The 16,379-nt window shown below is 54.0% G+C and overlaps 1 protein-coding gene across 1 annotated transcript; it reads right to left on the bottom strand.

Annotated features, from left to right (window-relative positions):
• Window positions 1-251: 251 nt before the first annotated feature.
• GOT2 (glutamic-oxaloacetic transaminase 2) lies at window positions 252-14,706 on the bottom strand. Its single transcript, XM_068956424.1, has 10 exons — window positions 14,517-14,706; window positions 8,736-8,892; window positions 7,078-7,206; window positions 6,490-6,549; window positions 6,208-6,369; window positions 5,785-5,889; window positions 4,587-4,737; window positions 4,134-4,299; window positions 2,926-3,076; window positions 252-2,438 (listed from the first exon to the last, which is right to left on the bottom strand). The coding sequence occupies exons 1-10, from the start codon at window positions 14,666-14,668 to the stop codon at window positions 2,316-2,318; spliced, it is 1,356 nt and encodes a 451-aa protein (XP_068812525.1). The 5' UTR covers window positions 14,669-14,706; the 3' UTR covers window positions 252-2,315.
• Between the last annotated feature and the right edge of the window lie 1,673 nt (window positions 14,707-16,379).

Here is a 16,379-nt window from a genome sequence, read left to right as displayed (position 1 = left end):
CGGCACAGGCAGGGCTGCAGCATCCGAGGGCCTTGGGAACACGGCCCCAAGCCCCCTTGCCCCTCAGGCCAGGAGAAGCAGGAGCACCCCCAAACACCAGTCCGTCTCCCCCCCCTCCCCCCCAGCTGCTAAAAACAGCTTCTTCTGTGCCATCGTTGCCATTTTATGGCTGAAACGTAAGCCACTGCCACGTCACCTAGGCAGTGGCTCAGAGAGGAGGCGGCAGCAAAGGACAGGCAGAAAGCAACCGCCGTGCTCCAGCTCTATTTTTATTGTAACAGAGAACAGGCTGCAGAAAGGCCTAATGATTATACAGGGTAAAAAGGCTCTCCGAAACCAGGGAAGACAGGCTCCAGAGCAGGGCAGAACGCAGGAGCACAGCACAAGAACCCACCATCCTACAGCACGATGGGCCAGCACCCAGAGCAGCAGCACAGAAAGCGGTTATTGCACAAATTGGAGAGAGGCAGAGGCTGTAGGCATCGGGCCATGTAAACAATCATTGCAGTTAAAGTGCAAACTGTCTGCTCTGGGGCAACGGGAGGCTCCAGCCCTGCGTGGCTTGTGTAAGCAGCTCCTCCTCTGCCAGAAAGTGCAGTGACAGCATGTGCTAGACAGACCCATCCCAGCTCTGAGGGGAACAAATTTGCACTGGTAAGGAAGGAAAAACAAGGACTGCTCTGCTAAACATCCTAGTGCAACCACAAAGGAGAAAGATGTCAGTTGGGAGATCAGAGCCACAGGGTGGAGAAAGCTCATTTCGGTACAAAAATATCCCCTTGGTGTCTGCCTAGGGACCAACCTGTGCTTGCTGCAAGCAAAAACTCCACCTTGCTTCAGTGGCTGGGCACAGGGCAGACTGCCTTTGCGCACTCACACTCTCCCCAGAGAGAACAAACAAACAAACAAAAAAAAAAAAAGAAACACAACAGCTACGTTCAGCTGAGTAGGCTGCAATTTTAGCTGCACGACCCTAACTGCCACCTGGAGCAGTCTCAGTCCACGTGCCCTGGCGCGTTCAGGACACAAGGTTGGGTGGGAACTGCACTGTTTGTGGGGGACCCTTCAAAGACAGGGTTTCACTGGCCATATGAGATCCCCTGTGCTGCCACATCCCCGAGAGGGAATGTTTGGTACGTGGAAGGGGCGGGATCCAGCGGTACTATTATAGCAGGAACTCAACACAGCCATGTGTCAGCTTACTTTAGATGAAAGATTGGAGTCCAGGTCTGCCCTATAGGCAGGGTCTGCCCTTGCCCTCTCAAGTCTCAGTTTAAAAAGAGAGAACGTTTTCTTGAGTCACCAGCTCTCAGACTTCCCTCAGGATCTTTCCTCCCTGCTTTCTAACAGCACCCGAAGTCTGGCTGAACACAGCAGACAAGAGGGGGACACCATGGTACACACCCCCATGTGAGGGTGCACATGGCTGGCCCCACATCTTGGCTCATGGCTTTGGGGGACACACACACATACACAGACTCTTCTTTGCAGGGAGGACTGATGGGGTTGATACAGAAACTCGGAGAGGCAAAAACCAACAAAGAGTAGTTTTCAGAGTATGTTCTTATTGAGGGGCAAGTAATTGTTTCACCTTGGAGTATGGGAGCGAAGCCAGGAGAACCAGGCAGGTTTAGAGAAATGACATTGGCCTGCCTCACGCACCAACACCACTGTGAATGACACCTGAGAGGAGGTTCCCAGCTGGAAAGAGCTAAGCCAAGAATGCAGCAGATTTTAGTAGTGAAAAGTCCTCAAAGCCTTTGTGCTGGCTGTCAGAGGGCAGCCTTCAGTGCTGCCTGGCCCTTGGCTAGACCAAAGCCTAGCAGCAGAAGGGGGAAGGAGGACAGAACTTGCAGACAGCGGGGACAGGCTGGGGAAGTCACAGGAGTGCACCTCAGCAGCTCTCCCACTCAGCCCACCCCGCTGCCCCTCCACTGCTGGCAAGTGGCAAACAGCCTTACAAAGCCTTCTCATGGAGAAATGAGTGTGAGGATGCACTTGTGCCTACACTGGTAGGATAGCAGGGTGCTAACCATTTGCTTCCTCCACTGCAGAGGGGTGCTGGGGCAGATGGAGAAAGGATGAACAGCAGGGGAGAATGGTTCTGATGGGAGTAGAAGCCAGCAATGGTGCCCCCACTCAGCAATGTAGGGTGATTTTGACTAGGCCTCTACAACAATTCATCTACAAGATACATTCAGCAGCGGCGTTAAGTGCTGTGGTTGGAAGTATTCTGCTTGCTTCCTTCCTCTCCCGTTCTCCCATCAGCAACAAGAGACAGGGGAAGGGAAGGCCAACAGCTCCAGGGCACACCTTTACTTGGTGACTTGATGGATGGCGTGAGCCAGGTAGCCCACATTGCCCGATGTAACTCCCGCCACAGAGATTCGGCCGTCCTTCGTCATATAGATGGAGAACTCCTTGGTCAGCCGCTCCACCTGGGATGAAAGAGCAGAGTTCAAAAGGTAGGCCAAGCTCTACTCTGTTAACAGAGTCCAAATCCATCCAGTTTGCCAGAAACAAAAGCAACCGAATGCCAGCAGGCGCTGAACCCACACCAACTACCTGCAGAGCCAGCGGTGCATGTCAGGAAAAAAAAGATGCTGCTCAGCTCTTGGGCAACACACAAGCACTTCAGATGTTCAGCCAGGACAGTCACCTCACTTGAGCTGACCCTCAAGGTCACCTCAGAGTGGCATTAAATGATCGCTTCCTCTGACAGATAAGCAGGCTACATTTGCTTTCAACCTCCATAAGCACAGCAGGGAGCAGGGCAGGACACAGGTCTCCAAGATGCTCCAGTGCTGCAGGCTTGGAGGATGGTCCTCATGGAGGGGGGACTGTTCATATGGGCTCATTTTAGCACAGTCAAGATCCATCTGGAAAGGATCACAAACACCCTGAGGCCACAAGAACAGTGTTTACCTGCTCAGGCTTCAGCCCTGTGAAGCAGAACATGCCAATTTGGTCAGTGATGTGCTGCCAGTTGTGGGAAGATCCCTCTTTCTTGAGGTTGGACACGAGCTGAGTTCGCATGCTGATGATCCGGTCGGCCATGCTCTTCACCTCCACCAGCCTGAGAAGGCAACCCAGGAACCACTCAGAGCACAGCCGGGATGCACTGACACTGCTCCTTCCCCAACTGCCTGGGAAGCAACCTTTCCTCAAGCCTGAGGAAGCCTCACCCTCCCCCCCCCCCCAAAAACATAGGATGTATAACCCAACCACTGTCCACGGGCACACGTTCTCTAGGTGGCACACACAGTAGGCAGGTGAGCAAAGCTCAGAGCATGAACCTACTGCTCCAGCTGGGGAGCTGCTCCTTTCTCCTGGTATCTGGAGGTGACTGCTATTTATTTATTCCACAGCTGCTGCACAGTGCTAACAGGGTCTCAGCACCTCTCACTTCCAAAAGACGCTGGAGACCTGGAGGGCTCGTGGCAGCACTGTCCAAAACCACATAGGATAGTATCTGGGGATACATGGAGAGGACGGGGGACCTCTCAGAGCAGGCAGACATTCCCTGCTCCAAGGCAGCACACCTAGGAGATGTCTCTGTCAGGCCCTGCCTCAGGCACAAGCGTCAGCCTGCCAAAGGAGCACAGTTCCCAGCAAGGCCACAATACACAGCGAGCCTTTGTTCTGCAGGGCCAGCTTCCTGCAGGGACTCAACACCAAGAGCCTGGGAGGGCAGCACAGGCTGATGCCAGGCAGCAGGCTTGGGGTGTGGAGGTTACATTCTTCTGTCTTATTCCCAGGGGACTTAAACTTCCACATCCCCCATGTGAGACATATTAAGTGACTACAATGCGTTAGTCAGCCTTCTGCACTCCTTGGACAGGCAGCTCCTGCAGCCTTCAATCCCGGTGGAGCCTTATCCCCTTTAGTGTGCTCTGCCCTGGTAACACAAGGGGAACCCACATGTGCTCGGCTGGACTGATCCTAGCTGATGCCAGGACACAAGCATCTTAGTAGGCTCCCATTCCTCCGGGGCAAAGGAGTGGCACAAGCTTCTGACTGTACCCCTGAAGCGGTGAACTGCCTGTGACACTGCCAAGCAGCAAGCACACCACAAGGCTAGCACAGAGAGACTTCACATCTTGCTACCGTGAACATTAGGGGTTCCCTCTTACCACTCCTTCCGCAGGTCAGGGCTGTTCAGGATGAGAGAGGCGATGCGGGCTCCATTGATGGGAGGGTTGGAGTACATGGGGCGGATAAGGATCTTCAACTGCGACTCAACCCTCTTGGCTTCTTCTGCATCACTGCAGATCACCGTGAAGGCACCCACACGCTCCCCTAAACAAATGGCAGTCAGGTCCCAGCCTCTGCCCTTGGATACCAAGGGCTGGGGCAGGACCTGTCTGAAAGCCACACAGCCTTATGAGAATCCTCCTTCTCTCAGAGGGTCTTCATTTGCTCCCAGCAGGTTACCTCCTGCGCCCTGTTCAATACTACTGGATGGGCACAAGGAGCAGCTGAGACTGGGTGACTGCCAGGTATATCTAGAAAGACACTGGCCGATAGCTGAAGGCAGAGGGTCCCCCCAGCATCCTGGATGAAGCAGTCTCTGCCGCTCTGCTCACCGTATAGCCCCATGTTCTTGGCATAGGACTGCGCCAAAACGATGTTGATGCCCTGCTCGATGAAGTGCCGCACAGCCCAGGCATCCCGGTTGATGTCCCCACTGGCAAAGCCCTGGTACGCCATGTCAAAGAACACAAGGAGGCTCCGTTTCTGCCAGTGAAGAGGGGAGAGAGCGTCATGGGGGCTGAAAATCCCTTCAGGCCATTGGAAGCAGGGCAGCAGGCTGAACAGAGCCATATAGGCAGCAGCCTGCTCAGTTGTGACTGCGCTCCTCCACACATAGAGCCATTCCCTTTATCTCAGGAAAGGCAGCCTAAAAGCCACAGCTACCCACCACGCATCAGAATAGGACACACAGACTCTCCCAGTGCATGTAGGGCATATACAGCCTGGCCCAGGAAGGAGAAGTGGATTTAGCAGTAATGGATCAGTCCATTTCAGTGTCTCCTGTACTACCAGTTTCCAAGAGTCCAGTTTTTCACCTCCCCCACCCATCATCCACTTCAGGAGCTGCCCCTCCTGCAACCCACCGGATCCTATTCCACTTCCAGGCAAATGTGCTGAGCTGTAATGGACCAGCCTGACCCAGGCCACTCGGGAACGCTCTGGGCGGGTGCCAGCTCTTCCAATGGTCTCTAGCCATCTAGATAACTTAAATGCACTTCCATTTGGGCTGCAGACCTGCAGCTATCTGTAGTCCCCATAGGCTACAACCAGGATATGGCTAAGGCCTGGCATGTCCAAGCCAAGCAAGTCTCACTGGCTACAGTCCGGGGGGGGGGGGGGGGGGGGAATGAAAGAAGAGTATGCCCCTGTTTGCAGCTGAAGCTCGTGAGTAGACACCAAGCACATGAGATTCCAGCATTTCTAACACAGCAGCATCAGGAGAACCCCCAGCTACCACTCAGCTTGCTGTTTCAGCCTGCAGCCCCTTCCGCACCTCCCTAGGAAGGTGCCAGCAAAATGGCTGTTGGATTTGGACTATTAAGACTCCCAGTGGTCAGCTGGAAGCTTGACCCAAATGGGTATGCTCGGCTGGCTCCTGTCTTTAGTGCAGGAACAAGATGCCCATCATGGCTACAGGGAGGGGAATAGCCAGTAACTCAGCAGAGACCAGATGCTACCCGTGAAATCCCAGAGACGCGATTTCTCCAAGAACAGCACCGCACAGCACCACTGGGACCCTCCACTGCTCACCTTCACCACAGCAGCCAACTCCTTCCATTGCTCCTGCCGAGGATCCACCCCGGTGGGGTTGTGAGCACAGGCATGCAAGAGGATGATGCTCTTCTCTGGAATTTTCTAAGGAAGATGTTACAGAGAATGAATGATCTACGATATCTAGGCACTCTCCTCAGCTGCTGAGATGAGGCTACTGACCCAGACACATGTGTAGCCACAAAGACGGTTCAGAAGGCCCTGCAATGCCAGAACCCTGGATGAGCAAGAATACAAGATGTCTCTTACTCCCGTGCATCTAACAAGGGAGGGGTCCAGCAACGCAGGGTCTTCAGCATTGATACAATGTCATCAGGCTCCCAATCACATTTGGGCTAAAGCAAAAAGCTCACGCACCTCCCCACACCACCTCCATGCATCCAGGCCTTAAAGACAACTCACAGAAATGTCATCCATGGCTCCAGAGAAGTCAAGGCTGCATGTCTTGGGGTCATAGTAGCGGTAAGCCTGAAGCTGCAGGCCAGCATCACGAAAAATGGGCGTGTGATTGCCCCAGGATGGTTTGGGCAGATACACATCACGACTAGACTTGAAGAACCGTTGCTGATCAAGAGAAAGAGAGCACGTTCAAGTAGATCGAACAGATTCAAGCAGTTAGAAAAATCTGAAACATCAGCTCCTGTCAAATGATTCCTTTCTTTCCCCCACTGGCCATAGACTCACCAAAAAATTGGCTCCAACTCGCAGAGATCCAGTCCCAGAAATACCCTGCACAGTGACGTACTGCAAGAGAAGACACAAATACATGATTCTGAGCAGACACAGCACAATACAGAAAATGGAACAGCTTCCTACATCAGCTTTGGAAGATGCACTCCTCAGCAACAGCTCCTTCAAATAGGGACATGGGACTGGAAGGGATCGGATGGATCAGTGAGTCCAATTTGCTACTCTGTCCTCATTAACCCAGAGCTTTGTCCTAGAAACATGTGGGTTCCCCCTCTCCTCCCAACCCTGACAGGATGAGCATATGCATCTCCTTAAACATCTCCCACAGCAGAGCTGAGTTCTGAGGCTGAGTCCACGCTGGTTAATATGCTAACTGGGCAGGGAGTTGGGATCCAGGCAAGGGCTGAACCCTCGCGAAGGCCTGGTTTCCCACAGCTTTCAGAGGTAGCAGTTATCCTTGGGTCTAGCCAGCCTGCAACTCAGAGACATGAGTACCCACACCAGTCTTTCCACTCCTCCTGGGCACCTACGTACAGACTGCGCAGCACTGCCCACCCGCATGGTTCCCAGCCCACTCCTTACCCGGCCACTCTTGAAAGCCTCACTGTTTTCACCCAAAGCCAGTTCTGCTGATGCCCTGGTGAAATCTGCCAGCCCTGCAATGGGCAAGTACTCCTTGTCCATCTTCTTAGACGCTATCTGGGCCTCTGCCTGGAAAGAAGGAGACACATTCAATATGGAAGGCATCACCAGTACACAGCTCGCTCTCTTCTCTTTGCACTTGCCACTCAAAGTGGGCAAAGGGTCTTGTCTGACAGGAGCTTCCCTTTGGATCAGGGCCTATCCAAAGCCAGCAACACTTCTCACTCTTACCATGAAGGCAAAGTTCCCAGCAACTACCAGAGCCCACACTGGTTGTTAACACAGTACAGCAGAGCTAGGTAACCAGGTGCTAGAGGAGAGCACTCATTAGCAGTTAACGCTGCTGCACAGGGACATGTGTTTCTTTGCTTAAGCTAGAATTGTCCTGCAGGAAGGAGAGACCCGATTGTTACTGAACAGCAACGATTGGCTCTATATAGGGAGACACATCCTAAAGCTAGGTAGGGTAACAAGCTCTTTGTAGGGCCTTGTTATGCTGGTAACGACATCAAACTAAGTGAAGCTTGTCAAAAAAAACATCCAGAAAACCCAGCCAATTTTGAAAGCAGCCTGCCTGAAAGCTGGCTCACCTGTCTCCTAAACATGGCTCCCCCTAGCCTTGCTCGTCTCAGTCCCAACCCACTAAGCTAGTTTTGATTTACCACTTTTTTCAAGTAGATCTAGCATCAGAAAACAATCCCAGTTCTTATCTAACACAGGATTAGACAATGGCAGCAAGAGCAGTGGACAACAAGCCATGCTAAGGAAAAACACACCCCAAGTGTGCTGGGAACCCTATTCCGGCTCCTAGAGGACAGAGTCTGGCAGCATTCAGATGCTAGCAGGAAGCTACTTCTGCGACACCACACAGGCTTCCAAGCTGTGACCCAGCTACAGTATGCTCTGACACAGGGAAAGCGAGGGATTGCAAGCAGAGGAACTGCTTTAAATCCCACGCTGACAAGAAACATGGACAAGATATCCTCCCTATGTCAAAGGGACCAGCCAGTCACCATACATGTCAGCTGCCAGCTATTTAACAGCTTATTTCTGTACTTACAGCCCTGAAAGGCTCCACGCAAAGTTACCCCACCTTCTCCATAATCCCCTCAAGAGCAGCATCCGCTTCCAGCTTCCCTGGCTAGTTTCAGACTGGCTTATGGAGAAACCGGTAAGAAAGGCTCAGCAGAATTTCTAATCCAATAAAGGGACAATGTCAGCTCTCTCCTCCCCATGTGGGCTGGCTCAAGGAACATCAGGCTATTCACAAGAAACACCTTTAAGTTCAGAGGACGGCTGAATTGGAGAGCTTGTGGAAGGCAACAACACATCAGATTTACTTGGATGGGAGCAAGACACATGTTCCCTATCCTTCTCCCTACTACTGGAACAGCCGGCTCAGCTGTCTTTCAGTAGCATTACTAGTACTGCTAATGGAGATATTCAGCAACACTGTCCTGCTCTATTAGAGGCAAAGCATGTTTTAAGGACCACCAGGGAAACCTTGTCTAGGATGCGGGGGCCTTCCTGCTCCTTGTCCTTCCCAGGATGCCTGGCACCTGGATCTGATCCTGCCCCGTGACCAGCAGCAGGCTCACCTTGCGAACGCAGTTCAGGACATACGGCTTCCCATTGTCATCCCGGTACGCCCCCACGCCCAGATTCATCTTCTTGGAGTTGGTGTCGCGCTTGAAAGCTTCCGTCACCCCCAGGATAGGGTCGGGGGGACCCATCTCCACGTGAGACCACCATGAGCTGAAGAGAAAAACAAGCTAAGGACTAGGTGCAGGAACTGAGCTCCTTATAGGCCTGGCAGCCAGCACCATTCACAACACCCTGGCTAACGGCTCAGCAGTAGCAGGCTCCCCAATACCCCAAGTGAGGTGCTGGTTCCTAAAGTGAGCAGCCCACGTTTTCCTCCTGCTCCATGCAAGCCAGGTCTAGGTCTGCAAAGAGTCCAAGTGAGCACGTTCCCCAGTTAACCCAGTAGCACATCAGTAGTAGTTTGACAAGGTGGGTGGGTTTGCCTGATGAATAATAGCTGGTGCGGTGCTGCTGGGTAACCTACCTGCCCTCCCGGGCAGCGGCACACCAACCAGGCACAACAACAAACACATTAGCTATTAAGCAACACCCTTCATGTGTGTACCAACAGGACATACACAGCTAGAGAGAAAACGTCAAGAGAAATTTTGCTTTTTAACTACTGGGAAAGGTACAAGCATTGCTAAGAGAATTATCCAGGGGGAAAATATCTCCCTTATGCTCCATTACCTGGCAGTGCATTTTAGACTGCAAAATGGGCAAAGAGCCTCAGTTCAATGTGGCTGAAAATAACTGGCTTCCTATAAATCATTAATGGGTAGAAATGGCCCTGTTTTCCTTATGTGCTGACACCATAAGGGCCCCCCGGAAATAGAAGCCTTATAAGCCTCTTACACTCTGATAACTTCCACCTCTCCAGGACTGGGTCATTCCTGCAGGATAGTTCTCCCTAAGGAACCTTGTCCAGATCCAGATAATTGTGTGAAACATGAATACAGAGCCTCTTCCGAACTCCCGAAAGGGCTCTCGGGCATGAAAACTAATCTGCTTTTTCAGCAACGTTGGTTGACCTAACAAAGATATCTCCCTACAAACTTTGGCTCCCTTGAGAGGGATGTTGTAGCTAAATGCTCATTTCCTGGAACATGCACAGGACGCTCTCTTCCATGCCAGGGTGACAAGTGACAAGCTCTGATTCGAAGGTCCGTTCCCTCGCAGTGAAGCCTCCCTGTGCCAGCAGGAGCTTTGCCCAAGTCCCGAGTCAGCGCTCCTCACTCCCTAGGAGCCGCTCTGCAAACCACCTGCCTCCATCCTGTTGGCAGGACTGCCACCCTGAAGACAGAGAAGCTTTCTTAATGTCAAGGACAGGCTAGTCCACGCTATAAAAAGAAACCCTGTTATTCTCTCTTTGGCCACAGTCTCTACCCAGTCCCATACTCGACCTCTGCAAGCTGTAGATGCTGCAAGAGAAGAGGGGTGGTAGCTTTTAACCTGCCCGACAGAGGCAGGCCCCTCTCGAACACAGGATTACTACAGAAGATGACTCAACCCAGCTCTGACTGTCCTGGCACCCAGCATCACACAGACACTCATCCAGACTCCCAAGCTCCACGGCGGGACACGGCACGTGGCACAGGGCAGATGTGGTTCATCTCCCTCGGGGGAGGATTCAGTCTCGAGAGCTAAAGGAGGAAAGGAGGAGGACAAAATGAATTTGCTTCTGCAGCTAACACCACCACAAATCAGCTTTACAGCCAGAGTTCTTCGGCCTGGGGAAGGCAGCCTCACGCGAAGATAACAGCCTTGCGTTATATGGGAACGGTATCCTGGGATCAGATTCTGCCGCAGGCAATGCAGGAGCCGTCAAGCCACCCCCCTGACCAGCCAGATCGCCTGTTGAACCCTGTGTGTACTCTGGTGTACCGAGAGACACACGGAACAGCAGAGCACTTCTGAAGACAGCATGGCCTAGTGGGTTAAGGCAGCAGAAGGCCCTAGTGCTCATGGGATCAGCAGAACTCATAAAGTCACTTTCCCCTGCCACTCAGGCACCACTCAGCTCTGTTTAGAGCCAGTATAGTCACTGTATATACCTGCTTTGCATGTATGTACATGTAGATTGCCTCTCATCTGAGCCCCAGACATCATTTGTCCTGTTCAAACTTAATTGCTCTCCTCATCATTATAGTATTCCTATGAAAAAGGCAGTGAACATGTGCAGGCAGAGACACCTCAGGCAGTTTAAAAATGGAAGATGCGTTTAGCATTTTCTAGATCGCTAACCAGAGAGGTAATTAAGATTCGTTAAGAACAGGATCAACTTAGAAAGGAGGATGAGTCAGTCACGCCACAGACACCTACCCTCTGGAGGGACACGGGCTGCAGCGAGCAGTGAGGGAGATGCTCAGGGAGCTGAGTCAACCCAGCCAGGACATGGACAAGGCCACTGAGGGGGCTGCCTGGGCAAAAACCTGCTGTGAGTTTAGGAAGCACGCAATGCTGCTTTGAGCAACTCTCTCCTACCTCCCTGGCAACGGAGGAGGCAGGGAGAGAAAAGAAATGCACTTTGCACGCGAGCATACCCCTCTACAGGAGTCGACCTGGTCTAAGATTATTTCGGTACCAAGGGCTGCAGTAGCCTCACCATCTATTTCAAAGAGCTGCTGCTTCTAAAATAGTGACGGTACCATCTTCCTACTGTGCTTTTCACTAAGCTGCTTACACTGTTTTAGATATTTAGGTCCCAGTCCTGCAAACACTTAAGCAGGTCACTGGGCTCTAACATGCTACTGCTGCAACAAACGCTGATCCTGCAGCGTTTCCCTAAGCTCCAGTACTCCTGAGAGTTAAGTGCTTTCATTCTGAGCTGCTGTTTCTATCAGCTTAAGACAGCAAAGGGTAGGTTTAGGGCTGATTTTCCTGTTCTTAGCCCAAGGGTTTTGGGGTGAAGGCTAAAGAAAGACTCCTCTGCTTTTTCCAGGGAGTTGAGTGGGCAATGAGATGAGAAAACAGTCCAGGCTGAGTTGTCCAAACACATCAGGATACACAGAGAGATCACCCATTGAAAGCTTTCTGTACAGGGGGTTAGGACAAGCAATCTAATAGGGATCCAAGGCTCCACATTGTAATATATAGCTACCCCGGGGTATCCTAAGCACCTGATTTTTTAATGTGGTGTCTCTGCATTGCACTGTATTTTATTTCAAGCCATTAAAAGAGTGCTGCTGTTAAATAAAGGTCAGAGTTATGAACTGCACGTCTTCTCTGCCTACACACGAGGGCTGGAGGTATTTCAGTGCACAGACCCAAAGGAAAACAAGTTTAAGCTGTGGTTGAACTACTGGAGGAACATCAAGTGTAAGCCAAAAACAGCATTTTCTTCAGCTTCTGGACTTGAACGTAGGTGGCCTGAGGCTGTATTTAGATGCTGAGCAGGCCTGTTGCTCAAGTAGTCTCTGTCCCCCCACCACCAACCAGTCTGTGAAAAGGTGATCAAACAATTGATGCAGCTGAAAAACAAGTTTTTGCCAGATGTTATTTTTCAGCCAGGTCAGTCCTCCGAGCCAGTTCAGTGCAGAGCTGCATGCATGATGTGACAGAGAAGACAGAGAGAGCAGGAATGCACGCACGCCAGCAACTGCCTAAGACAGCAGCACCCTTCGGAAATGCATGTGGCACTTGCAGGAGCAAGGCCAGGCTCATACAGCACATTTTCCTCGAGGTAGGCAAGTGTTTACAAGTCCGTTAGAGTTTTCCATTGTTAAAGATCCAACACACATGCTGAGGTACAGCCCTATAAGATCCTCAATTTCAAAACCTCTGCCAAAGCTGGCTCCTACAGCAGTTCTGCAAGTTGGAGCAGAATGGACAGGCCAAAGGCGACTCTGTCCGTGATCTCACTGCTAAAGCAAATATTTATTCGAGAACAATGCCAATAGGCTGCTCCTGCTGCCACAGCCCTCTCAAGCCTGAAAAATTCATTGTCCCAGTCAGCTATGGTAAGTGTCCCACTAAGAAAAGCATTTGAAATTGTAGTCTCGCGATACATCGGGCGATAACCTTCAGTCTGCTCTTCCATCGTTAATTAGTAGTTGTGTGTCGAATGATCCACTTTAATCATTTCATATCTCTTTACCTCTGTCCTGATTTTGGAGAGACCATTTTCAGCACAGAGAAATCGTAACAGCTCTGAACGCTGCGTTAAGGTACTGGAGACAAGGATGTAGACAACCATCAGTCACTGCTTGGCATCTCCTATTACCTGACAACAAAACACTCTTCAAGCTTACTGCATAGGAACAACTGACCTTTGCAGAAAGAGCCTTTACTTACAAAAGTGATGGTCTGCATCTCTTCTATGAGACCTATGCTTGAATTGATAGCCTACAGTTTGCCGTACAGCAAACTTGAGAAAAGCAAAGCTATTGCCAGTAGGCTTACATACCTTCCACAGGCCCCCTATGGAAAAGGTGCAGGACCTAGGGGTCCAAGGGCAGAAAACACAGGGTCTAAATATCTGCTCCTCTACTTGCTGATAAGAGCCAGAACGCTGCCTCAGAAGCAGCATGGAGTAGGAACATTCAGCTCACAAGGCAGGCTGGGGCCATGCTGGACAAAAGAGGGTTAATCAAAGTCTAATACGCCTGTACCTGCTGGAATGGGGGGGGGGGGGGGGGAGAACTGCTCTGCAGCACTGACAAGGAAGTCCTCCCTAAAGCTACCCAAGGTCAGCTTCAAAGGGCTCTGGAAAGCAGCAAGGCCCTGCAGGTCTGGGCATACTTTGCATCTCAGCAACCAAGTGCTGCTCATGGTGGTGCCCCCAGCCAGTGTCCTATAGCTCTCAGATCAGCTATAGGGATCACTTGTACTTTGAGTACTGACACACCGGGCTCTTCAAAGGGCTGCAGCTGCACCCTGTGTCCTTAACTCCATCTCTTTGCTGGTAGAGTCCAGAGCCGGCAGTGCAAAAGTGAGTCCTGTGCAAACACCCTCATCCCCACCCCCTCCCCGTGGCTGGTGTTGCACACCTCAACACGTGGCTCTGGCACAGCACAGCACTTCAGATAGCAAAGCTCCCACCCCGCTGCACAGCACCCAGGATCTCCCTGGCCCCACTGCACGGTGCGCACCAGGCAGCAGCATCCCAGCTCCATTTCACAGAGCACAGGGTCCCCACTCCCCATTGCAGGTTGCACGCCAGGCAGCGGTGCCAGCACGGCCTCATTTCACAGTGCACAGAGTCCCTCCAGCCCCGTTGCACAGTGCATGCTGGGCAACATGCATGCCCCATTTCACCGTGCACGGGGTCCCTGCTCCCCAGTGCACACTGCATACCGGGCAAGAGCGGCCGGGCCCCACTGCACGCGGCCGGCCCCGGCCCCGGCCCCGGCCCCGGCCCCGCCGCACGGCGCACGCGCCCCCCTCCCCCCCGCTGCGCCCTCTAACGGGCCCCTCAAGGGCAGGTTGGCGGCCCCGGGCCCCGGCCGCAGCCAATCACAGCGAGAGGCCACGGCGCGCGCCCCCCGACTCGTCTCGTTCACCCAGCCAATCCGCGCGTCCGCCTCCTGCAACCTCTTCCCCTCGCGTGTCGGGAGGTCATTGGCTTCTCCCGCACTTACAGGGTCCGCGGAGGGACACGCTGCCTCCCCGCGAACAGCCTCCCCCGAGTCCCTTTGCCCGGCCCGGCTCCTCGCCCCACGCGGACACCAGCCCCGGCACCGGCCCCGCACGCGGCGGCGCCGCGACGCGCGGAAGCCCCTCCGCCCCGCCACGCTCCAGGGAGGCCAGACGCGCCCTAGCCGGGAGAGCCGACCCCCAGCGCCGCCAGCCCTCACCTAGCCCGGGCGGCGGCGGCAGCGAGGCGAGGCGCGGCGAGGAACCGGCGGGACTGCAGCAGAGCCATGGCGGCGGGCGGGCAGTGGGCAGCAGGCAGCGGGGGGCGGCTACCGGCCTCGCGCACGGCCTGGCCCGGCCCCGCCCCGCGCATGCGCCGCGGTCGCTGCGCTGCGCTGTGCCGCGCCGCCCCCTGGTGGCCGGGCGGGCTCGTGGCAGCCGCGCCGCCCGCCTCGGCGGGTCCCGGCTGGGGCTGCCGCGCCGTCGGGGCTCGGGGGCCGCCTTCTCATCAACGCCGTTTATACCACATCCGCGCTGCCCCCCCCCCCACCAGTGGTGCACACCTCGTGTTCCCGACAACCTCGCTTACGCGGCCGTCGCGCTGACCCCGCTTTCCTGCGGACACCGGTGTGCACCGCCTTCGCACCGACCCCGATCACGCCATGCTCACACTGACACCGCTTGCACCTTGTTCGTGGTGACACCGTTTGCACCGCGTTCACGCCGACGCCATTTTACCCGGCATTCGTTGGCTTGTTAAAGCCCTCAGCCTCCTTTACGAGGGGCGGCGGAAGGCAGGGCAGTGCCGTCTCACCGGCAGGCTCTCACCAAGCGAGGCGGCACTGGGGGGGCTTTCCCCTCACGAGGGCTTTGGGGCTGGCGAGGGCTCGCTCGGCCTTGAAGCCAGCACCTCATGCACTAGCTGCCCCAAGGCGGGGGGGGGCGGGGGCAGGGCACCAGACTGAGGCAGCCCTGGGCGGCAGCAGGCAGCACCCCGCCTGGCGCAGCCGGGGGCCCAGCGCGCCTGCTCCCCGGCTGGGAAGCTGCACCGGCGGGTGGCGCTGCTACTCCACCAGCGCAGGGCGCCGAGGGGCGCAGAGGACGGGGCTCTGTCCCAGGCTGCCGGTGGGCAGAGCAGCGCGGAGCAGCGCGGCTGTCCCAAACACCGGGACGGAGCTTGTGGGGCCAAGGAAGTCGTCCCACTCAAGGGTGGCAGAGCACAAGGCTCCATCAGACGTCCCCGCTGGCCGCACGTCCTGCCAGTATCAGACCTCAAGCTTGGTTTCATACAGCTCAAGGCCCTTGGGGAGGGGGCGTTTCGCTGTGGGACTGAGGTCTGAGGGTCTGGGTAAAGCTACTCCTAACTTCTCCTTTCTAACTTCTCTTTCTAACTTCTCCTTTTCACCCTCCCTTGCCCCAGGGTGAATGTTCTGAGCCCAACAGGGACTGAATCCAGCTGTGGTCTCTGCCCTTTCCTGCTGTCCCTCTGCAGAGGGCTCAGGAGTTAGCAGGAGCTGAGCAGGTCAAGGCAACAATTGAGTAACTTTTCTTTCCTTAGGCCAAATGTGCCATGGTGTCTTTTTTTTTTTTTTTTTTTAAACCCCTGTCCACACCACAGGCTTGTCCTCAGAAGATACCTTCACCATCCTTTCTGTTGCGAGTGGCAGCATTTGCCTAGGATGGTGGCACACACAGCAGGGGTCAAGGGGAGACCCAGGGAGCCTGGGATAGCCTTGCTGCCCTCCCAGGCTCTCCAGGCACCCCATTTCACTTCTCTCCCAGCTTAATAGGAACATAAGGACCTCGTGCATGGGCAGTCCTGAGCCAGAAGCACTCAGGGCACCTGCTGCCACATTGGCAGCCAGGTAGATGCTTGTGGGTCTGCCTTCCCTGTGTTTTTAAAGCTTTTCTGTACATCAGTTTGGGTCCTGTTGCTGCACTCATGCATGGCTCAGCAGAGCACGCAACGTTCCCAGCAAAGGCTGTTGCTTCAGCCTTTATTTGGGATTAGCCTGGGCACATGTAGGATGGAGAGCTCAGCACTAACGAACAGAATTTCACCAAGGATGGCTCTGCCCTTCTGC

Source organism: Struthio camelus, chromosome 10, assembly GCF_040807025.1.
Source record: "Struthio camelus isolate bStrCam1 chromosome 10, bStrCam1.hap1, whole genome shotgun sequence".
Taxonomy (NCBI): domain Eukaryota; kingdom Metazoa; phylum Chordata; class Aves; order Struthioniformes; family Struthionidae; genus Struthio; species Struthio camelus.
Note: the sequence above shows the minus strand (reverse complement) of the source record. Positions and strands in the feature narration are given on the sequence as shown.